This window comes from Gossypium raimondii, chromosome 2 (assembly GCF_025698545.1).
Source record: "Gossypium raimondii isolate GPD5lz chromosome 2, ASM2569854v1, whole genome shotgun sequence".
Taxonomy (NCBI): domain Eukaryota; kingdom Viridiplantae; phylum Streptophyta; class Magnoliopsida; order Malvales; family Malvaceae; genus Gossypium; species Gossypium raimondii.
Window position 1 is genome coordinate 47,378,334 of NC_068566.1, and position 23,975 is coordinate 47,402,308.

Below are 23,975 nucleotides of genomic sequence, written 5' to 3' on the forward strand. Positions count from 1 at the left end.
TTTTGTGCATCGTACGGATAATAAACTATGTTTTTTCAAAATATTAATCTATTTATTATCGGTATTAAATTCAAGTATTGCTACTTAAATTTGATTTCAAATTAAATAAATTATTTGTATGATGTTGAAATATTGTATATACCTATGCAAATATATTTATAAATTAGTTAAACTATGTTATTAGTCTTTGTAATTTTATAAAATTTGAAATTTAGTCTTTATACCTTTTTAATTTAAAAGATTTTAGTTCAATCGTTATCTTTGTTGGTGATATCTTAAAAATATGTCAATTTGACAAATTTTGATGGAAAATACTAATAACGCTTGTCGAAACCATTTTTTTGAAATTGACTTTTATTTTAAAAAATGAAAAATGGGAGTCGCCACTAATCCTTTTTTTATGAGGTGTGATCGGGTCATCTCGTAAATTGACCGCTTTAATAAACGGTTTGATTTACTAAAACAATGTTTTTCGGTAAAAAATCCAGAAAATGGGCTCGGGAGTCAGTTACGCACGAGGAAGGATTAGCAACCTCGTTACGCATAAAATTGGTACCTAGTTGATTACTTAGTGTCTTTAGTGCCAAAATTTGAAAATTTGAAGGAAATTTAAAACACAATCCCTTCTTGCATAATGATATTTTCATTTGAAACTATTTAGTTAAATCCAAACTTATAAAAGATGCTTTCTTATTTCGAGTTAACGAAAATGTCATGTCCCGTAAGTTAGGATATGACATCCCGTATTCTCGGAAATAAAATCTCTCATCATATAATTATTGTCTAAATCTCATGTATTTTAGTTTTAAAAGGTATGTTCGATTATCTAGATTCAAGGAGAAAGTTGAACCCCGTAAGTTAGGGCACTACTTCTCGAATCTCCAAATATAGAACATTGCCTTAATTTTAAATTTTCCTTCATTAAGTAACGGCAAATGTAATATTTAAAACAACGTGCATCTATCTTGGGCATAATACAACAATGGGTAAATATGTCTTAACGCAATTCATGACGTGATTTTAATGAAATAAGATAAAATGATAATGTAAAAAATGAACGATGATATACGAATAAAAATGTCACGCTAATAAATGACAATAATGTGAATATACTAATAAAAACAATTCATAATACATATAATAACGATAATCACATAATATATACTACTTTAATACTAATATGAACAATCAAAGAAAAATAAAATAAATAATAACAATAATAATAAAATAATAGTGACAAAATATGCACATAAAAGGAAAAAGACAATACCAATTTTAAATATAATAAGGACAAGGAAATAAATAAATAAATACATAAATAAATATAGAGGAAAATAGTTTATAAATATTGAAAACAAAGGACCAAATTAAAATGTAACTGAAATTAGGGTGCAATTTGTAATAAAATACATAAATATATAATAATAATAATAATAATAGATAATAAAATAAAATAAATAAATAGATGCCCGATAAAAAAATAAAAAAATATAAATATAACAAAAAGTAAAGAAATAATAAATAGGCAAATAAATAAATAAAAGAATTAAAATAAATGAGAGACTTAATCATAACCCAAATTAAATTTAAAGGATAAATTAAGATAAAGTAAATAAATAAAAGACTAAAATAAAAAGCGCGAAAACAAGCGAGGACCAAATAAGCAATTATCTCGATCCTCCGGACAGGCGTCCCTTCTCCAGGAGATCAGCTAACTAAGGACTAAATTGAAACACACGAAAATCATGTGGTATAATTTCTAAAAATTAAAAGAAAAAGATAAGAACCTAATTGTAAACTGCTTGAAAAGCGGAAGGACTAGGGTTGAAATTATACCCTAGTCCAAAAAAAAAAAATCCTGAGACCTTGGGTCAGGTCATCTGGTCGACCCCCTCCAAAACGACTCCGTTTTAGGCGTTTGAGAGCCTGAGTGAAACAACGTCGTTTCACCAAGGTTATTTAAACCAAAATTTTTTAAAAAAATTCTCATTTATGCCTTCTTTTCTAAAAAAATATTGAAAAACTTTCTCTTCTTCTCTCAAAGCCATCTCGGGTCGTTCATAGCTCCGGTGAGTAGCTGCCGCAATGGTCGCCGGTCGCCAGCGACGACTCCACCATCCATATTTCTATTGACTCCTCAAGTGTTAAAAGGCCCAGCCTAGGTTGAAAATGTGAGGCTTGTTATCTAAATTTCCATCTCTAGCATGACCCATAATTTTGCTTGGACCATAACAAAATGTCACGCCCAAATTTCAAACTTATTGGTTCTTATCCGAACTCGAAAATTTGATCTAATTTTCTTAAACTTAAACTCGATTATAGTTAATTTTATTATAAAAAGCCAACAACCTAAACTGGAACCCAAAATGATCCCAACTTAAAACAACTCAAACCCAAAACAATTTGGATCAATGAAATGATTAAAACTTGAAGTGACTAGTGTAACGAGGCTAACTTTAGTCTCGCAATCTGTATGGTCTTAAGTGATTTTTAGCTTCAAATATGCCTGAGTCGGTCTAACTCTTAAAAATTGAGAATTTACAATGGGAATTCTCCGAGGAATCAAAAATAAAGCAGAAGTAACTCAAAAACAAAAGAGCAATGAAAAACAAAAAAGCCACAAGAAAGCAAAAACATGCCAAATGTTTGAGTAAATGCTCTCAATAGTATTAAATTACTATAAAAGATTATAACTGGGTGATTACAAATTAGGAGCATGCCTCTTGTTATAGTTGAGTTCCCTCAAATCCAACGGTAGAACTTATTTTACATCGATGATCAAGATTAAAGTCACTCTATAATTGAGATTATTAAGGGATTTACATAATCTCCTAACATTATAAAATCAATATCAGATTACAAATTAAAAGGTAGCCCTAATTTTTCTTAAGTTTTTCGATTAGATGGACTTCTCCATAGGTTTTACGAATCGGGTCAGTTCAAGTAGGTCAATTGAGCCACATTTAATCAATTGAGCTCCATAAGATGCTCCTTTGTGTATTAGTCACGGGCTGTGATTCATGTCCCGTAACATTAAAACTTAAAATAATTCGAAATCCTAATGATCTAACTAAAAAAAAAAATCAAACCTCAAACCTAAAATCCCTTCAATTCAAAATTAACCCGAACTAAATAATCCAAAAATTTTGAAAATGGAATTTACTATTCAATTCATTTTTACTTTTGGTGATCCAACTTTAATGCCTTTTATTTTACTTTTAGAATGTAAATAAAACATGCCCAATTACTTGATTAGTGCATGATTTTGATATAAAGCTAAACATATGGATATAACTTATTGGGAAAAAAAGATGAGCCGTAAATTATTCTTTGGTCTCATACTTTTTTTTTCTTTACATATAAATTTACAAAATCAGAGCCCACTCTCAATATTTATAGTCGTTATTTTTTACTTATCCTTTTTTTCTTTAAATTCATATTTTATATAGAAGGGATAAGACAACATTTAGTCTATAAAATTGGTATTTTTTCAACTTAATCCTTGATTTTCTTTGCCCATATTAATTTTTGAACTTGACAATATTTCTCAAATTTAGGTCCATGTGATCATGTGGCACTATGATATTGAGAAAAATTGTTAAGTTCAAAAACTAATGTGAACAAAAAATAGTTTAAGGACTAAGTTGAGAAGAATTACTAAATTTAAGGATTAAATGTTGCTTTATTTCTTACATAAACCAAAGCTTCTATCACTTTGCTTTTAATCAAAATCATTGAGGGTGGGTTTGGATGGGTGATTGGGTGTGGCGCGGTGCGTTTAATTTACTTTTTGTCTCACACTATAGTAATCTCATCGCCACCGCTATTTTAACATAAACCACAGATAAACGCACCACCCATCCAAACCTATCCCTAGACTTAATTCGGTTATTAGGTTTGAATTTGTAACACCCTAAACTTGGCTTAAACGTTATGGCCGAATCTGGCGATGTCACATTGTAGCACCCCTTACCCATATTTGACGCCGGAATAGGGTACAATGTATTACCAGAACACATACACTTATAAACGTATTAAAACGAGTTATAAAATTTCATACGGATTAAAACTTTCAAATTATTGTCTTTGAATCGCTAATTAGGGCTTACGAGGCCCAATATATACTTATTCGATCCAAGCCTTATAACTACCACCATTGTAATGTATTAAATATTCAATATCTCGTAACGATTCGCTAATCTATCCTATATACTTTCACACAGATTAATTCACAATTCACAAGTCTTATTATTTCAAAGCTTATAAGACACATGTAGATATCTATACTAACTCGTATGAGTCTCATACTCATTTATATGCTCAATAAATTAGTTAAATCATTTCAACATCGAAGAATCCACATTATGTCAGAAACAATACTAATAACAATCATAAATCTTTTCATGTTAATTCCATGTCTCATTTTTTGAACTTCAATTATCATTTCATAAATAGGTAATTCACTAATACATCTTGTTATATACAATATCCAATTGGTGAAATCACTTAATTGAATTCAACTTCAACAATCACAATAAATCTATCACTTGAATATGAGTCCATGTAACACTTACCAACTTTGTCAAATTAGTGAACGTCTTTCGGAATTGAGTACTTATTTTCTCGATGCCATAGTACAACTATGATCTTACACGTAATCACATAACATATACCAATGCTATAGCGCAGCTATGGTCTTACACGAAATCACATATCACTTATTGCCATGGTCCATCCATGGTATTTTCCGTCAATTCGTCTTTATCACTAAACGAAAGTACTCAACCCTGCGTTCAACTCAATTTGAACTATCATTCCAATTTATCTATCTTTCTCAACAATCATAATTCAACCATGAATATATATATAGAATAATACATTATGTCATGCATAATACTAACAAATAATTGTTTGGTTTCAGCCATATGAATTTACAATTCAATTCATAATAACTAATTGAAATGAAACATTATGTCATTTCTAATTCAACGTTTATCAAATATAATCAGGCATATGACCAATTTATATACAAATCATTCATATATTTTATTTTCCTCCTCCTCCTCTCCATTCCACATCCTTAATGTACATAACACTCTTATAAATAACATTTTCTATAAGTTTACTATTCACTCATATGTATATTCAAAGCAGTTTATCCGAGTTAGAGTCACTAAATTACTTTTATTTGAAGCTACAGAGCTCCAAATTAAGATCCATTAATTTTACCTAAACTATATTCACATATCTTCTTACCATAAAAATTTCAGAATTTTTGGCTAAGCCAATAAGTACAGTTTATTCTTTAAAGTTTCCCCTGTTTCACTGCTCGATAGTTCTGACCACTCTTCATAAAAAATAATTATCTCACTGTACAGAATTTGGATGGTACTTACGTTTATTTCACTTGAAAATAGACTCATTCAGGGTTCTAAACATATAAATTTTAGCTCGTAATTATTTTTTTACAATTTTTAACAATTTTCCAAAGTCAGAACAGGGGATTCCAAACTCATTTTGACCCTGTCTCAATAAACTTAAAATATCTCAAAATATATAACTTTGTTGCTTGCTCTGTTTCTTTTATGTAAAAATAGACTCATTAAGCTTTCAGTTCATACCTTATTCACTCTCTAATTTGATTTTCACCATTTTTTGGTGATTTTTCAAACGCACACAACTGTTTCTGTCCAAAACTATTTTGTTGCTAATTCTACTATTTCACAATTTCAGTTTTTCACTTTCGATCACTATTCAATTCAATTCCACACATATATTCATCATTCAATTACACTTAGTTGTTACATGATCTCATGTATTTTCACTTAGTCAATTTTCCGTTGAACACTCGGAATATACACGGATACGTAGAGAATTAGCACATAAGTGCCACACTGATATGTAGCCGAAGCTACCACTGAAATGTAGCCGAAGCTACCACTGATCAATAACACTGGAAATGTCCACGGGCCTGCTCACACAAGCTGTCAGGTGTCTACAACACATACTAGATCACCCAGCACCCGGGGCTCACTGTAACACTGTAACACTGGTCTTTAGTGACATGTCACTTGTATCCACTTCTATTCCTAAGTTCAACCGGGAATTTACACTTAACACTTTATTTTAAACACTTTATCACTTGAATAATTCATGAACAATTTTCCTTCCACATTCAATATTAATTCACATATCAAATATAATTCACAATTTATAAAAATATATTGCTATTATTTACACATAACTTACTTTGGTGCAACAATATAAAAATTTAACAATTTAGTCTTTAATCTTTTCTTTTCTCCGATCAAGGTCGATTCCACTTCTTTCTTGATCTATAATAACACATTTGACTTATTTAATACTCACATTTATCAAAACAGTCCTTGACTCAAACTTTGGAAAAATTACAATTTTGCCCCTAAATTTTGCATATTTACACTTTTACCCCAAAGCTCGTAAATTAAACTTCATCCCTTATTCTTATGTATTATGGCATGCTGAACATTTTTCCCTTCTATGGAAACATCAAATTCCCACTCTTACACTTATGAACATTAGGTATTTTTACCGATTATATCGTTTTACTCGTTTTCACTTAAAATCACTTAGCAAAAGTTGTTTAACATAATTTCAAGCTTTATATTCTACCATAAAACATCAAAATAAACACATTTCACCCATGGGTATTTTTCCAAAGATAAACCCTAGGTTAAATTATTGCTAGAATAAGCTAAATCAAGTTACCGAGACTCTAAAAAACGTAAAGAACATTAAAAACGGGGCTTGAAATCACTTACTATAGAGCTTGGAAGCTTGAAAACCCTAACTATGGCTTCCCCCTTGTGAAATTCGGCCAAAGCTTGAAGATGGACAAATTTTTGGCTATTTTGGCCTTTTTAATTCTTTTAATTACTAAATGACCAAAATGCCCCCAACTTAAAAATATCCTATTTCACTTATCTCATGTCCATTTTTGTCCAACAAGTTAACCAATGGTCTAATTTCCATTTAAGGACCTCTAATTTAAAATTTCATAACAATTGGACACTTTTAACATGTAGAACTCAACTTTTGCACTTTTTACAATTTAGTCATTTTTACTAAATTGAGTGCCCAAACGTCGAAATTTTCGAATGAAATTTTCACAAAAATCATTCTGTGAAATCTTAGACCATAAAAATATAATAAAAATAAATTTTTTTCTCGTCGAATTTGTGGTCCCGAAACCACTGTTCCGACTAGGCCCAAAATCGGGCTGTTACAGAATTAGTGTCTATTCAATTACTTTTAAGAATTCCATTGACACTTGAATAGAATTGGTGAATTTTATTTCTTTTTTAATTGACCTTTTAATTCATCCTATAAAATCAGGTGGAATCAAAACCCACTAAATTTAGGCAATTTGTTATGCTATCTCATTCTTATTTCAAATGGACTTTTTAAAGTGAAAGCAAAAAGTAAAACGAAATATGTAAAGATAGAAGTTGAACATATAATAGTCTCTTCATTACACTAATTTTCTATTATAGAAAATCCAATTTTAGAATCCATATAACCAAATTAATTATATGGTTAAGGAAAGTTTAAAATAGTAAGAGATTCTTTCATGAATTACCAAGCAACATTGACAACACATACCAAATTGAAATATAAGTCATTTTCTAATTAATTAAAAGATTTTTGGCTCAATGGTTTTATATGTGTATATATAATATTTGCAATTTAAGACTTTAAACCGATTATATTGATTAGTACGTATTATTTCATTCTTAAATTAATATTAAATAATTTATATTTCTTTTCATAAAAAATATTGCACTAAAAAGTTAGGCAAAAAAATGTAATCAAAATTATTATACATTGTGAGAGCCTAGAGGTTTTACTTTATTTCCTTTTCCTTTTGAACCTTGCTAATATAGTTTGGGTAAAGAATAATAAATTTTTCACTACCATTTACATTAAATGAGTATTGTTGACACATAGTAAGGCATTGTTTTTGGTCATTGTTTCATTGTCTTACTTGTCTATTTTAAGAGTTGGCAAATTAAAGTATTGGGCTATCTATTGTGGAGTTATTTGGACAAATTAAAGTCCAAAACGTGAAGGCCAATTGAGTTGAAATTGAAGGCTTGAAGATTTGTTTCTTGCGAATTAAGTCAGGTTACTTGTGGAACAAGTTAAGTCACTTTCTATGATTGAAGACTTTCAATTACACTAAGACTATTATATATAGAAAGATTATCCTATGCTGATTTTTAGCTTTCTTTATGGAAAAGTGATTAGATTATAATTATTATGTAAACAAAACTTAAGTAGTACATAAACTTAAGTTTTGTCTAGGTTAAAGAGTACCGAGAGATTAAGAGAGCACAAATTTGTTCAAGTGAGGAACGTTTTATGTGTGCATTGTTTCTGGAAGCAATCAAGAGATTTTCTTGGATTGCAAAGCTAAGCTTTCAAAAGAGAAGCTTAGTGGGAAAGTGGTCTAATCTTAATACGACGGTAAGGTCGCTAAATTTATGAGTGTTATGGTAGTGTGAAGACTTAAATAATTGATTGTACTGTGTGAAGACTTAAATAATTGATTGACTATGAGAGAGATAGTAGATCATTGCTCTGGACAAGGCCCCACAAACATAGATTGAGATCGAACTGTATAAACAATCTTAGTGTTTTTTATTAGTTTTGCACTTTTGGTTTTGTGGTTGAAATTCTAGCCACAGTTCCAAGCACTATTGCAACCACAGTTTTTGTTTTGCAAAGCAAGTACGCCTCGTCTCTACAGTTGGTATCAAAGCCTCTCACTTAACATAAATAGTGATTACCCTAGTTGATATACTTACTTGTAATAAAAGGATCGTCAGTCTCTCGCATCCTATGCTTGATGGAGAAAATTATGCCTACTGGAAAGCTAATATGAAAGCATTCATTAAGTCAACTAATGAACGGACATGGAAAGTTGTTTTAACTGAATGGACTCATCCCTTCACTGAAATTGGAGTAAAAACTCCCACGTTCAAGGCAACCTGGACCATTGAAGAAGAAATTACTACTAATGTCAACTCTAAAACTCTTTATGCTATTTTCTTTGGGGTAGATGCACAGGAGTACATGAGAATTTCTAAATGTATTGAAGCCAATGAGGCCTAGAAAATTCTAGAGACAGGTCATGAAGGGACTAATGCAGTGAAACAATCTAAGCTTCAGATGCTGACAACTAAATCTGAGGATGCAAGAAACAGAGATCATTAGAGAGGTTTATAAAACTATGTGACGTGACTAACCAAACTTTTGTATTAGGAAGTGAGTACTCAAACTCCAAGCTTGTGAGGAAGGTTCTTAGGTCATTACCTAAGAGGTTCAACATCAAAGTAACAACTATTAAGGAGGCCAGAAATATTGATGCCATTTGGATTGATGAGTTAATTGGATCCCTCCAAACCTTTGAGATTAACATGGAATAGGCCAAGAATGGCAAATCAAAATATGATAAGAACATTGCCTTTTCAATGGTAGAAACTATGCCCACTGAACAAAGCACTATTATAAAGGAGATATAGGACAATTAGCTTTACTTACTTAAGGGTTCAACAAGATGGCCAAAAAACAGTTTGGAAGGAATAAATGCAATGAGTTATCCAAGGCTATCCAGAAGGGAAAATTCAATAACAAAGTTGAATTGAATAAACTTATTAAATAGAATAAACAAGGAATACAATGTTATGAGTGCCATGGTTTTGGGTATATCTAAGCAAAATGTGCTAACACCTTTAAAAAAGAATAAATGGAAAATCTCTATGTGTGACATGGAGTGATGAGGAAACCAACTTAGAATCAGAGTCTGATAATGAACAAGTACCTTTTTTGCTTTTACAACGAAGGTGGACGAACCAGATGATTCTGATTGTGAGTTAGTCGAGTGTAATGAAAAAGAGGCATCTGAGGAATTGTTGAATGCATACAATGTCATGATAGATAAATGGAATCTTCTGGGTGAAGTTAACTTAAAGTTTTCAATTGAGAATGATTTTCTGAATAAATAAGTCCCTATACTGGTTGGACAAATAGATGTAAAAATGATAGAGCTTGATGAACAATAAAAAACAAAAACTTGAAAAATTAAGGGATGCAAGGTAGACTCTCGAACAATTCAATTGCAGCATTGGTAAATTGAATAGGATGATAGCATCTGGAAAAATATATTAGAAGAGAGAAGGCTTAGGCTTTATAGATAAAAGGGAAGGAAGTTGTAGAAAGCCCTGGAGCATTTGTCAAAGCAAAGAAGTAACCACTTTTCTAAATAATGGTCTAAACAGGTAAAAGTTTAAGAAAAGCCTAAATGTTATAAGAAATTAACTCCATCTATTAGAACAAGGATCATTTGTCAGTACTATTTTGTTCTAGGTCATATCAGGCCCCGTTATTTCAAGATGCTCAAAAATCTTCGATAGAATAAAACCGTGCCCACTACTTCTGATACTGTTCGGAGAAAAGGAAAAACTTGTGTGGAGAAAAAAAGATAAACATTGTTTGTTTATTGCTCACCAGTCTCTCAAAGCTTCAATTGATGATATATGGTACTTTGATAGCGATTATTTACGCGATATAATTGGTAACCTCTTATGCTTAAGTGATTTTATTGAAAGCTATGAAGGTAGTGTCACTTTTAGTAATGGGAAAAGGGGAAAGATATGTGGCAAAGGAACACTTGCAGTTAATGGGATGCCTAGTCTTACGAATGTACTATATGTTGATAGCCTAAAAGATAACTTAGTCAGCATTAGTCAACTCTGTGATCAGGGAATGCTTGTGAATTTAAAAAAAGACAAGTGTGTGGTAACCTCAAGGTAGAATGAAAAAAATCATGGAAGGTGCTAAGACTTTTGACAACTTCTACAAAGTCCCTTTGCCTTCCACGTGCAAAAAAGGCAAGAATGTTTGATATAGAGTTGTGGCATGAGAAGTTGGAATACATTCAATATCAAGGACTACAAAGATTGGTTCGATATGATGCAGTTCGAGGCTTGCCAAAACTAGGAGGAACAATTCTTAAAGTATGTGGAGATTGCCTCAAAGGGAAGTAGCATAGAGAGTCCCACAAACTGTTGGCACATATTCAAACCACAACCCCACTTTTAGCTTTTTCACATAGATCTTTTTGGACCAATGCAAATTGAAAGTGTTGGAGGTAATAAATATGTGTTGATATGTGTAGATGATTTCTCTTATTACACTTGGGTTAGGTTCTTGAAGGAAAAATCAGACACCTTTAGAAAATTTAAGAAACTCTGCAAAAGCCTCATGATCGAGAAAGAGAGAACCATTAGAGCTATTGTTAGGATTATGAGTGATCATGGCAAGGAGTTTGAAAATTAAGAATTTGTTGAGTTTTTTGATGAGGAAGACATTGCTCATGAATTCTCTATTGCCCAGACTCCTTAGCAAAATGGAGTGGTAGAAAGGAAAAATAAAACCATACAGGAGATGGCTCGAGTAATTTTGAACAGTACAGGAATAGCTCACAGGTTTTGTGCTGAAACAGTCTATACTACTGCCTATGTCATCAACAAAGTCCATTTAAGACCAAAGACCTGCTCAACTCTATATGAACCTAATGTTAAGTATTTTCATATATTGGGCGTAAACAATCTCGGTGTTCTTCTTTATTGTTTTCACACTTTTTGTTTTGTGGTTGAAATGTTGCCACGGTTCCAAGCATTGTTGCAACCACAATTTCTATTTTGCAAAGTAAGTACCCATTCGTTTTTACAAGTATGATTCACTCATTAATATAATAAATAACAATAATAAATAAAGATATGGTCATAAATGACCATTACAAACAATAGCTTGAAACCATCTTAAAATTACTTGGTTGATCATCTAATTTTTAAGGTGCTTTTATTTTGGTCGCTTAATTTTTTTTTTCAATTTTGTCATTGTTGTTAAAGAATGCTTTCATTTTAGTTACCAAGTATTAAATCCTTAACGACAATGCTTTCATTTTAGTCACTCAAGCATTAAATCCATAACGACTATTTTATGTGGTGTGTTCAGTTAACCGCCATTAGGATTTAATGTTTTGGTGACTAAAATGAAAGCATTCTCTAATGACAGTGACAAAATTGCAAGAATAGCTTTTAGAGGTGACCAAAATGAAAGCGCACTAAAAATTGAGTGATCAACTGAATAGTTTACCCCTCCTAAATACCAATTTAGTTGGTTGTAATGTTTTAAAAATTGTAAGTTCGAATGTGCTTTAACACGCAATTATTATTTTTAAAATAAAAGGAGTTTTCCAAAATCCAATATCTTGAGTGGGTTGACCCCATTTTATCAAACAATTTGCTACCTTGTTACCTCCTAAAAACATGATATATATTTTTTATTGTAGCTTGTAACATCTTTAATTTAGTTAATTAAAATTTGAGGAATTTATTGACAGTTGAGAACAATATAAAAACGATTTTGCACATTTTATAAGAGGGAAATTACTTACTAGTACCAAATGTAAGGGCATGATGGCCTTGTCCAATTGAAATTTAATGTTCTTAAATCCTTTCATTGGCTCTTACATAGAGTTAGTCCATGAATTCATGGGGAGGGTAAAAGGGTTTAAGATTTTTTTTATATATAAAATTGCATTATAAAAAGAAATAACACCAAAAAAATAAAACTGTGGAGACCATGTTCAATTACCCAAAAATCTAGACCACTTTTTTACATTTATCCTGTAGAAACTAACATCTTACATTAAAAAAAAGTTAAAATAAAACATAAAAAAACAAGATGAGGAAATTAAGGGATATGGTGCCAATCAACTATAAAATATATTACTTGATACATCTAACCTAATCTAGACTTGTTTTATCAAATAATTTAGCTTAAAAAAACAGCACATTTGAGATCCCACCAACTGTCCTTTACTAACTCTCATTTTCTTAAATAAAAAATTCTCATTTTTATGTTATATATTATAAATAAATATTGATAATTTTCATTAAAATATTTCTCTCTAATAATTACAAACATACTTATATATATATATAGATTGTTCTATGTATTTATCAATTAAATTGATAAGGTTTATTAAAATTTTTATTTTAAAGGAACAAATTTTAAAATTTAATGTACAATTTAACACGTGAACTTTGATTTGGTATAGTTACACTTAAAATTTTGATTGTGCTTCAAGCGTATACACTAAACTTTAATTTTGATTCAATCATACATATTTAAAGAAATAAATATATAAATTTATTTTTATATCGATAAATATAATTATTTATTTATGCAATATATAAACATAAAATAATGTTATATCAATAGTGTGTTAATAATTTATAAGAATTGGATCAAATTAAAATTCATATAAATAATTAACCATTAAAAACACTAATTTAGAATTTGATTTTATGTATTTTTATACTTTTTAATTAAATATATTTTATTTATAAAATAATTATATTTTGAAATTAAATTAAACTTTAATCAAATTTTAAATTAGAGGAAAAACATAATTTTAGTTGTTGTAATAATAATAATACCAACTAAATTAAGGTTTGATTGAAAATAATTTTTAGATGAATGATAATTATTTATTAATATAGATAAAAAAACTTAATGGGTAGATTTTTAGTAAATAATATTTTAACCTTATTTGATAAATTTATTATAATTAAATTTCAAGAGGAAGGCAAAGTACTAACAACAATGTAACTAACGCGAATTAAACCGTAATCACATCTGAGACGGTAAATACCCTAATCATCAGATCAACACACGAAATAGTTGTTTGAAAATTTTTAAAGTGCAAATTTACAATATCTCTTACTAAAATTACGATAAATTTGAATGTAATTATATTGAAAACGTATAGACCAAACGTATATTATTAATAGCAAGCCAATAATAGACTATTAATTAATTAAAAAAGCTTTTAATAACAAAAAAAGTTATTATTAAAAAATTAAAATTAAAATTAATTAGTGTTACAACATATACAAATATAAATAAATAAATAAATAATGAGTGGGCAAGCCATAAAAAGAGCCAGCCACTTAAGAACCAACAATAGTTATGACTTTTTTGGGTAAACTATATAAATGGTCACCCAACTATGCTCATATTTACTCAACTTTAATAAATTTCAATTTAGACACTAAACTTTGTATTTGTTCATTTTTTGGTCGCCCATCCTTAAATTGATAACGGAAAGTCTTTTTCTAACTGACATAATAGCACATTTAGTCCTCAATATTTATAGATTCTATCAATTTGATCATAATTCTAAATAATTCAATAAAAAGATAATTATATAAATATATATGTATTGAAATAAAAAAAGATAATTAAACATATGGTATCTTTTAAAACTTCACTTAAAAAAGTAAACTTTCACTTTCCATATATGTTATGATAATCCTCAAATCAAAAGAATTATTTTCATTAGCGCAAAATTGGAGAAGTTTTTTCTTTTTTTTAGGGTTTTACAAATTTATAAACATGGAATGCCTCTATTTTGAAAGTTGAAAGCTTTGGTTAGGAAGTTTAGGGTCAAATTGATAAAATTTGTAAACATGAAGAGTTAAATTTATTGTATTATTTAGAATTAGGATCAAATCGATAGAATATATAAGTATTGAGAACTAAATATGTTATTATATCAGTTTAATAGTGGGTGACCAAAACAGGAACAAATGCAAAGTTTAATGCCTAAATTAAAAATTTTAAAGTTGGGCGACTATTTGTATAGTTTACCCTTTTATTTGGACCCACGCATTGACTATTTTTAATTTGTTTTGTTTTTCTGGTAATAAAATTTTATTATACATCAACAAAGCTAAAAAGTCTATTCAACAGCACATTACCAATATATTCTATTATTCTCTCACTATCTTATCATTTTGAGGTTTTATATTCATTTCTTTTATTCTTTATAAATTAAATCATCAATTCAATAAAAATTAAAAGGTGATTTCATTAAAAAATTTAATCTTTTATTTATATTTTGAAGATAAAATTAATTTACCTACATTTGTGATAACAAATACAATCATAAATTACAAAATGCAAAATAAATATTTATTTTAATCTTTGATATGAAAACTAGAAAGAGAATAAGAGGTATATATAGCATAAAACACACTTAACACTACTATCTCTCTTTTCTTTTCTTTTCATCCTCTTTTCCCATTTAACCTTCCTCTTTTCATAGCCATTTATTAGATTCCTTTCAATTAGTCCCCCTTTTTTTATTATAAATTTTCTCTCCATTGGATTGTATAAATTCAAAGCTGAAATACCCATCTCTAAAATCTTTAATTTCTTCTTGGGTTTTAATTTTTTGGCTTGTTTTAATTTATTTATATATATGTATGTATGTATGTATGTGTTTGTTTATTGGACTGATAAAAGGACATACAAGCTTTTTCTGGGTTTTTTTTTTTGGCTTTTGATTTGTTCTGTAAGCTAATTTAGCTTTCTGGGTTGTTGCAGAAAAGAAAAAAAGCCTTTAATACCCAGTTGAATATGTTATATAAAGCTTGAAGAAATCAATCAAATTTATACAACCAAAAACTTTTTTTCAATTTTTACTACCAAGTCTCTTTTGGGTCAATAAAGACTTTTTTTCCCTTTTAATATATTTTCTTTCCCTTGAGCAAAAGAGAAAAGATATGGGAAAGCAAGGTCCTTGCTATCACTGTGGAGTTACAAGTGAGTTCTTGTTTCTCCAGTTTAACCTCTCTTTATATATATATATATATATATATATATATATATATATATATATATATATATATATAAATCTTTAGAAATGAAAAAGAGAGAGTGAATTTTGAGTTCTGGGATATATGTAATTGTCTTTTTGGTGTATGATTTTATATATGCTTGGATAAATAATTTTATCATTGGAATTTGGAAGGGGAATTAATTGTATGTAGAAAGATTATATGAACAAAGATAATGAATTTTAGAATATATTATGTTCTTTGTGTTAATTCTGTTTGTATATGAATTTAGGACAATTTTTAACTTGGGGTTTTGGTATTGAATTGAATTGTTTCTTTCAATCGCATTTTCTAAGCCTTATATCAATTGGGGTTAGTCTTCTTTGACAGTTGTTCAAATTCCCAGTGTATAAAATGAGTTTGAATTCTCTATTTTGTTGAATTCATATTCAAAATTTGATTGGTATTGGTTTTCCCATTGCTCCAATGATGTTTATAAGCTTTAATATCAAGTCAAACATTAGTTTTCCTTTTATTCAATTGAATGGAATGTTATTTTCTTGCACTATCATCTTTTTTGATCCTTTAGGGCTGCACTTGCCATTGATTTCTTATTCATTTTCTCTTAAATAATTTCAATGTTAAAGAAGGAAAATTTTCTCATGTCTGTTCTAAACCTCCAATGGACTCCAATTCTAATGTGTAATAACATTCTTTTCCATTTTGAAGTTAATTGTGTAAACTCTTTAGCCTTTAAGCAGTTCAACCTTGTTGAGGGGCCCGACTCCTTCGGGAGAAGTCTTTGAAGTGTTCTCTACCAGGCAGCTGGTCGAGTCCCCAACAATGGAAGGCATTGTCCCTTTGTGTGTATGTTGGGGGGGGGGGGGGTTGTCTCCTTTACTCTGCTAAGAGCCAGTGTGCCCTAAGAGGCTTGGTTCACAGAGCTGGGAGTGCTTCGGTTGGTGGAGATATGACTTGGAAGACTCAGAGGAGAGGTGCCAGTATAGTGTGTAGCATTAATAATTGAGGTCACCTGCATGTGGGGAGACTCGAACCACTAACCTAAGGCACTTAAGCCCCATATTGCAGCAGAACTTATTTTGCTGGTCATTGATTGCTATTGGATGTTAAATTGTTTCAAGTAAAAGTGTTAAGGGAAGGGCCAATTGTCCTTGTTTGCCTTGGTGTAGACAAGAGCATCAATCCCGAATTTCTTTTAAGGAATTGCTTCCAACATTATGTTCTAAAATGGAGTTTTCAAATATCAACAAGAGCCATAAGCATATCTATTTGTCGTTGATCATTCTATACTTATTGACAACAATGCAATATGATAGGTACTCCTCTTTGGCGCAATGGACCTCCTGAGAAACCGGTATTGTGTAATGCATGTGGATCACGGTGGAGGACTAAAGGGACACTTGCAAAATATACCCCACTTCATGCTCGGGCTGAACCTGAGGATCTTAGAGCTTCTAGAGTGAAGAGCATATCTATAAATAAGGACAGAGAAGCAAAAAGAAAGACAAATCATGATATAGCCATTGTTTCCCCTGATTACAACCTCGGTTTCCGTAAATTCATGGATGAGGATACTAGTAATAGATCAAGTTCTGGTTCAGCCATTTCTAATTCTGAAAGCTGTGCACAATTTGGCAGTGCGGATGTTAGTGACTTGACAGGTTCGACAGAATGCCATCAGCGTTCCTTCATTAGTTGCATATTAGCATTATAATGATCTGAAATACTGATATAAGTTGTCTTCTTGTTTATCTTTTTCCAGGGCCTTCTCAATCTAATGTATGGGACTCAATGGTACCTTCTAAGAAAAGAACATGTGTAAATCGTCCAAAGCCGTCACCAGTTGAGAAACTTACGAAAGATTTATGTACTATTTTACATGAACAGAAGTCTTCTTATTTCTCTGTATCTTCTGATGACGATTTGCTTCTTGAGAGTGAAACTCCCATGGTTTCTGTCGAGATTGGACATGGAGGCATTCTGATCAAACATCCGAGCTCAATAGCTCGAGAAGAGGAATCAGAAGCTAGCTCCCTCTCTTTTGAAAACAAACAATATTCAATGAACGAGGCTTATTCGCATTCATCAAGCTTCCCTGCGTATAATGATAGCAAGGGCGTCAAATATTTGGGACATGGAATTGAAAAGGCTAAGAACCCTGCTGGACAAGGGATGCAGCATGAGCAACTTAAGAGGTAAATCTTTTACTTTTGTTATGGTATTTATCATTGTCACTCAGAAAGCTTAAGATATAAATGCCTTTATTGGAACAGTACATTTCTTATAGCAATGCAAAGCATGTAACTTATCTCAAAAGCTCCGAGGAGAAATGGCAGAATGGTGCTTTCATGTTGATTAATATGTCTTTTCTTTTTTCCTTTATGACATTTGGCAGAGACAAGGCTCAACATGAAAAACCGCTAATACTGGAAAGTCGTAATTTGCCGCTTTGTAACATAGAGTTGAGTGTAAGTCCCCTTATTAAGAAAGGGTTGAGTTACCATGATAATGTATGTGACTGCACATATTCTTTTCTCGTTTATGCGATGACCATTTTTCTTGGTGCAGGATATTATCAATTTTGAGGAGTTTGTGAAGCATTTAACAAAAGATGAGCAGCAGCAGTTACTGCAGTATCTACCTCCGCTTGACATTGCAAAACTCCCCGAGAGGTACCCTTTTTCATTTCTTTTATCAAGAGAGGGAAAATGACATCTTTCGCTTTCGTGTTTTGTCTGTAATGGGATGCATTTACTGATAATAATACCCTTTTTATTTCGATAGTATCTCATGTGCAGAAACCAGTAATGGTTGAAACATGATGTCGGAATCGGAATCACTGATAGTTTCCTTCGTGCCTGCAGCCTCAAAAGCATGTTTGAAAGTCCTCAATTCGAGGATAACTTGTGTTATTTTCAGCAACTGCTTGAGGAAGGGGTCTTTAACATCTCCGTTCCCGGGGTAAATGCTGAAGATTGTAAGACTTTAAAAAGACTTGCATTAATAAATTTGACGAGATCACACTGGGTGGAATGCCATCATGGACTTAAGGTTTGAATCGGTTTTCTTTAATGGTGACACCATGACTTGAACTTCTTGTCGTGCTCACTGGAGGCCTAAAAACATTTCTTTTGATGCAGAAATGTGGTAGTGTTGGAGTGTCTGTTATTACTAGAGGACCAAATGTCGTTCCTTTGAATAATTCAGCAACTGTGAAAAGATCACGGGATGGTCAAATTCCAGGTTCAAAACTTTTCTCTGCTGGAATTGCTCAAGTGTTGCGAGTTAGCAATGGCATTTTGCTTAAGAAAAATTGTATTTTTTGTTTTTCAGAAGCAAGGACTTTAATGAGTCCGAAACGAGTGATCATGAAAGCCACACACGAAAACAAAGAACTCATAGACAATGAGAGTTCTTGCTTTAGCCCGAGAAGCCTGTTTGCTTTGCCTCCCGATGGTAGCTCTCCCATGCTGGATTCGCTCCATTTTGCCAATGAATGTTCAGACCAAGATTTGCTATTGGATGTGCCATCCAATGGCACGTTCCCACAGGCGGAACTGCTTCATCCTACTTCGAGTTTTGGGCAACAGGCAAGTACTAGTAGTAACTCACCACACCCACACCTTGTCCATCCCTAGCAATGAATTGTTTAATTACTAGAAACTATAAAAGTTATGCTCCTTTATGCAAGATTCTGATGAATGGGGTCGACATATTTTTCATGCCGAAAACTGAGGTTTGATGGTTGCTCGTTTCTTTTATCGAACTTATGATGGTAAGGGATGAATTTGGGGTGGGTATTTTTGTATAGGTTGACAATAGATTTGTAATATAGAGCTCAAAAAAAGTGCAGAAAAGGTAGTAGTTTTCCAAAGAATTGTGTATGCAAATGTAGTTTTTTTGCATACGAACATAATTTTAATGGTAAGCTAGACCTAAGTTCACTAAAATTTCACTCAACTTCAAAAAAATATAAAATGATTTTTGAACTATTCAAAAGTTAATTTAAGTCATTAGATTGTTAAGTATTTTTTTTAGAGTTTATTTAGTAAGTTCTAAGTGATGATTTGATGACTGGTACTATGTCAATATCTATCAACAAGTACGAAAACATATTTTAGATCCAAATTGATGTGACGGTCAGTGTCGGCGATTAAAGAAAGAAGCTGTTTGGGTTTTGATTTATATATTTGTGATGTTTAAAATTGCTTCATGAAAGAAAAGTTGAACTATAAAAGAGGAGTGTTTTTAATTGGTGTAGGCGGTACGAATAGAGCAGGTCATATATTAGTGATTTTAACAGCTTAATGACTTAAATGAAAGATTTTAAATAGTTTAGTGATTATTTTATAATTTTTTAAAATTAAATAATCAAAACGTAAATTTATTAATAGTTTAATAACATTAGTTTTAGTTTACTCAATTTTTATGTACCCTGATTAGTTTTCCCTTAGTGAAAAAAGAGGATATTATGCATGATAAGGAATGACTATTTGAACTCGGATTAACTTAACTCAAAATTAAGTTACCTCTGTTTGCGAAATTTAAATTATACATTTTGTTATATGCATTTAATAAGTTTAAAAAAATAAAAGTTTTAAAAAGTTAAGCAGATAAAATTCGGATGTCTAAACTTGAATTCTTATTTGCATAAAAAGAAGCAGCACATTTAGATAATCAATATATAAAATTAATATTTATAATTACTTTAAATACATCATAGATAATAATAAAAAAATTAAATTCAAATAGTATTTGAACCTACTATGCTTAAATAATAATAAAAAATGAGTAAATTGTATGAACACAAATAATTGAGATGTAGTTATTCCAAGGAATAGAGGTGAGTCTTATAGTTATAATGGGAGTGGGAGCTTTTTAAATCTTCAAAAAGGGTATATGAGTCATTTGCTACTATGGCGGAGACAGCGGTGGTATCCATCGGGATATCGGTCGGATTTCGCCAACCCAAGGTGGAGTCACGGGAATTCGACAGGCCAAAAATATGAACGGTTAGGAAAGCTAGAGTCCTTCAAATTTCTATTTGTTTAATAGATTTCCCGCCCTCTTTTGCCTTTTTATGTTGATAGTGACCGTTTGATGACATGGCATGCCGGGCCTTCGATATAACTTGGTAAAATTCTGGTTTTCGTCCCTATATTATACTAAACTTGAAGATTTAATCCCTATACTTTGATATAATAATTATAATTTGGTCTTCCTAGTATTAGTAATTTTTTATATAAAATAATGAGACTGAATTGATTTTTTAAAATGATAAATTAATATAAAATAATTATTTTGATAATTATAATTTCATTTTTTAAATCACATATTTTTTACTTTCCAGCTTTTTTTTAAGCAATGTAGATTAGAAAAAAAAAAATCAACTGAATTAATGATTTGGTTTAAAGAACACCATTAATAATAGTAGAAAGATAAAATAAAAACTTAATTTCTTAAATTAAATGTAATATAGGAAAAAACCATAATTTTATCTACATATTTAAACAATAAAAAAGTGATATTGCTTCGGCCGATCTTATGTATGACATTAATATATTTATGCTTCGATATAGGTTCTTATCTCCACCCTTTAAATAGGAGGATAATGTGCTTCAGCGCACTCAAACCCACGTCCTCCTATATTGGTAACAATATCAATTGCAATCGAGCTAATACGTAATCGATTCACTTATTCAAATTTTAGATAAAGCAATTAAAATATTTTTTAATACTTAAATTATAATATTATATATATTATTTTTTATTTAATTTTTATTATAATTATATAATATATAAAAATAAAACAACATAATATATTACAAACGGGTTATGTTTTCATTTTCTTTTAAATTTCGATAATTGGATAAAGGATTGGGCCTTTCAACTCAAAATGCGTATTAGTAGATCTTTCGGCCCATCCAATCCATATATATACACGACGAAAGGATAAAAAAAAAAAGCCTTAAGTAATAGCAGCGAAGAAAAGAGAGATGGATTTCAGTGTTCTCAATGAAGCGTTGGCCTCTAAATCCTTCAATAAGATCGCTGATATATGCGATAATCTCATGCTTCAGGTAAATTTTCTGTTTTTGGGTTTCAAAATCTTAAATCGAATTTATAAACCAAAAGCGTTGTTTAAAAAAATTTGATGATTGAAACAGGTAGCAGCCGAGGGCGTTCCTTTTCGAGACGAATGGCCTTTCGCAATTCATCTTCTGGGTCACATCTACATCGATGATATGTAAAAACCCTTTTATCTTTCTTTTGTTTGTTTAATTAATGAATTTTATAATTTTGGGGTTTACATCTTTATGTGACTTTAGTTTCTTCAAAAAATGTTAATTTGGAGCTCTGGGTTGCGTCAATTCGAGTTTTATAATTTTCGTGTTATTTTGATTTTGGGTATTTTTTTGTTTAGATTAAATCCATTTCGGGTTCGTGTTATTTTGGGTTCGAGTCGGTTGGTTTTCAAATATGATTTGATACTTGGATGGGTATGGTTTTCCGGTAATAGTGTAAAGGTTCTTTGTTGCTTTTATTTAAATGGGTCGAATCATTTCGAGTTTTACAACTTTTGTGTTATTCTGGTTTTGAGTTTGTTTCTCCTTTAGGTTAAGTCAGTTTCGAATTTGGATGGTTTTGGGTTTGGGTTATTATGGTTTTCAAGATTGTATGAACTCAGTGTAGGATTTGATACTTGGATGGGGATGTTCTTTTTGCAGTAATAGTGCAAGGTTTCTTTGGAAATCAATACCTCCTGCAATCAAAGAGAGCCAACCGGAGGTGGTTGCGGCCTGGAAAATAGGTCAAAAGCTGTGGACAAGGGACTATGCCGGTGTCTACGAGGCTATTCGTGGTTTTGATTGGACTCAACAAACACAAGTTCTTGTTGCCGCTTTCTCAGGCAAAGCTTTCTCTATCATAGTCTTCATAGTAATTTGATTAATTAGATAGATGATGAAATAAATATGTTTGTTTGAAAGGATGAACCTATATATGTTAATTCGGACTTTATGGCATGAAATAGGAGCAAAATCATGGAAAATATTTAACTTTATATTATAGAATGTCTTGTTGTGTATTAAAGATTTAGGTAATGTAGCAGTTGATGTGATTATTTTCGGTTCTGTTTTGTAGAGCTTTACACTAAGAGGATGTTTGAACTGCTGCAATCTGCTTATTCGACAATAAGCATCCAAGATGCAGCTCAATTTCTTGGAATGAGTGAGGAAGATGCCTCGAATTGTAAGCATGCACATTTATGTTTATGCCGTGAAGTTTCTTATTATTTTACTATTTTTAGATGTATTGCATAAGCTTCTTTTATTCACCGTATGTCTTTGTGGTGTAATATAAACATGTGATATCCAAAGGGATGACTTATGATGTAGTTTAGTGCTAAGAATTCACCGTTGTGGCCTATTGATAGCTTGGCTCAAATTCGAGCATCCATACTACTTCCAAATTATCCAAATAATGAAAGAAAAACAGAGAAGATATTATATAACAAAGTCAGCATCTCTAGATTACCTTAGGTACAAGCTTGGTTTTGTTTTTTTCTTTAAAAGAGAAAGTCAACGTCTCTAGGCTTCAAATTCTGCCTTTCAAGTGCTCCCCGTACAAGCATAATGTATGAAACTCGAGACTCTATTGCTACTAATACATTGTCTTAGTTCTTGGATTTTATGAGACAAGAATGGCTACGAAAAACTAAATTCCCATTGAAAAGCAATAAACTTATAGAGTTTAGGGGTTACTAATTACAACGTTATGGCTTATGTGTGTAAGTGGGTTATTGGTTTTATCTGCAAAAGAGGATAGTAGATTCTGCAATGTTTCTCTGAGCCTCTGATAGACTCTTTTGAGGGTTGTTTTAGCTTTCATTAGGGTTTAGGGATGCTTGTTACTTAAGGATTACAAGGTTTTCCAAGCCTTGAATAGACTATTTCGAGGTTCATTTTTAGCTGTTTCTTGGTTGTCACTTGCAGATGTACTCGGACAAGGTTGGACGGTCGATCCTACTTCTCGAATGATAACCGTGACGAAGCAGGCTATCGTGAAGGAGCAGAAGTTAGACCCGGGCAAATTGCAGCGACTAACTGAATACGTCTTCCACCTCGAACATTAAATCATGTCTGTAATTTCTGTGATTTTTTGACTGTCTTGTTGAATTTTTCTTTTAAGCAAAGTTAATGGTTCTAATCATTATGAGTA

General features: G+C 31.1%; 2 protein-coding genes across 2 annotated transcripts; both read left to right on the forward strand.

Moving 5' to 3' along the window:
- The first annotated feature begins 15,248 nt into the window (after nucleotides 1-15,248).
- On the forward strand, nucleotides 15,249-19,632 carry LOC105789304 (GATA transcription factor 26). Its single transcript, XM_012616632.2, has 8 exons — nucleotides 15,249-15,720; nucleotides 17,072-17,416; nucleotides 17,518-17,950; nucleotides 18,151-18,223; nucleotides 18,324-18,427; nucleotides 18,620-18,806; nucleotides 18,896-18,998; nucleotides 19,089-19,632. Exons 1-8 carry the CDS (start codon nucleotides 15,681-15,683, stop codon nucleotides 19,391-19,393), a joined length of 1,590 nt encoding a protein of 529 aa, XP_012472086.1. The 5' UTR covers nucleotides 15,249-15,680; the 3' UTR covers nucleotides 19,394-19,632.
- Nucleotides 19,633-21,680: 2,048 nt separating this feature from the next.
- Nucleotides 21,681-23,975, forward strand: LOC105789310 (COP9 signalosome complex subunit 8). Its single transcript, XM_012616639.2, has 5 exons — nucleotides 21,681-21,835; nucleotides 21,923-22,002; nucleotides 22,484-22,665; nucleotides 22,899-23,006; nucleotides 23,750-23,975. Exons 1-5 carry the CDS (start codon nucleotides 21,752-21,754, stop codon nucleotides 23,887-23,889), a joined length of 594 nt encoding a protein of 197 aa, XP_012472093.1. The 5' UTR covers nucleotides 21,681-21,751; the 3' UTR covers nucleotides 23,890-23,975.

Bases quoted from the DNA above. Each gene is read 5' to 3' on its own strand.
- LOC105789304 (XM_012616632.2), top strand. From the start codon at position 15,681: ATGGGAAAGCAAGGTCCTTGCTATCACTGTGGAGTTACAA. The intron at 17,417-17,517 runs GTTCGACAGAAT...ATCTTTTTCCAG, and splicing joins GGATGTTAGTGACTTGACAG to GGCCTTCTCAATCTAATGTA. The intron at 17,951-18,150 runs GTAAATCTTTTA...GACATTTGGCAG, and splicing joins CAGCATGAGCAACTTAAGAG to AGACAAGGCTCAACATGAAA.
- LOC105789310 (XM_012616639.2), top strand. From the start codon at position 21,752: ATGGATTTCAGTGTTCTCAATGAAGCGTTGGCCTCTAAATCCTTCAAT. The intron at 22,003-22,483 runs GTAAAAACCCTT...TTCTTTTTGCAG, and splicing joins CACATCTACATCGATGATAT to TAATAGTGCAAGGTTTCTTT. The intron at 22,666-22,898 runs GCAAAGCTTTCT...TCTGTTTTGTAG, and splicing joins TCTTGTTGCCGCTTTCTCAG to AGCTTTACACTAAGAGGATG.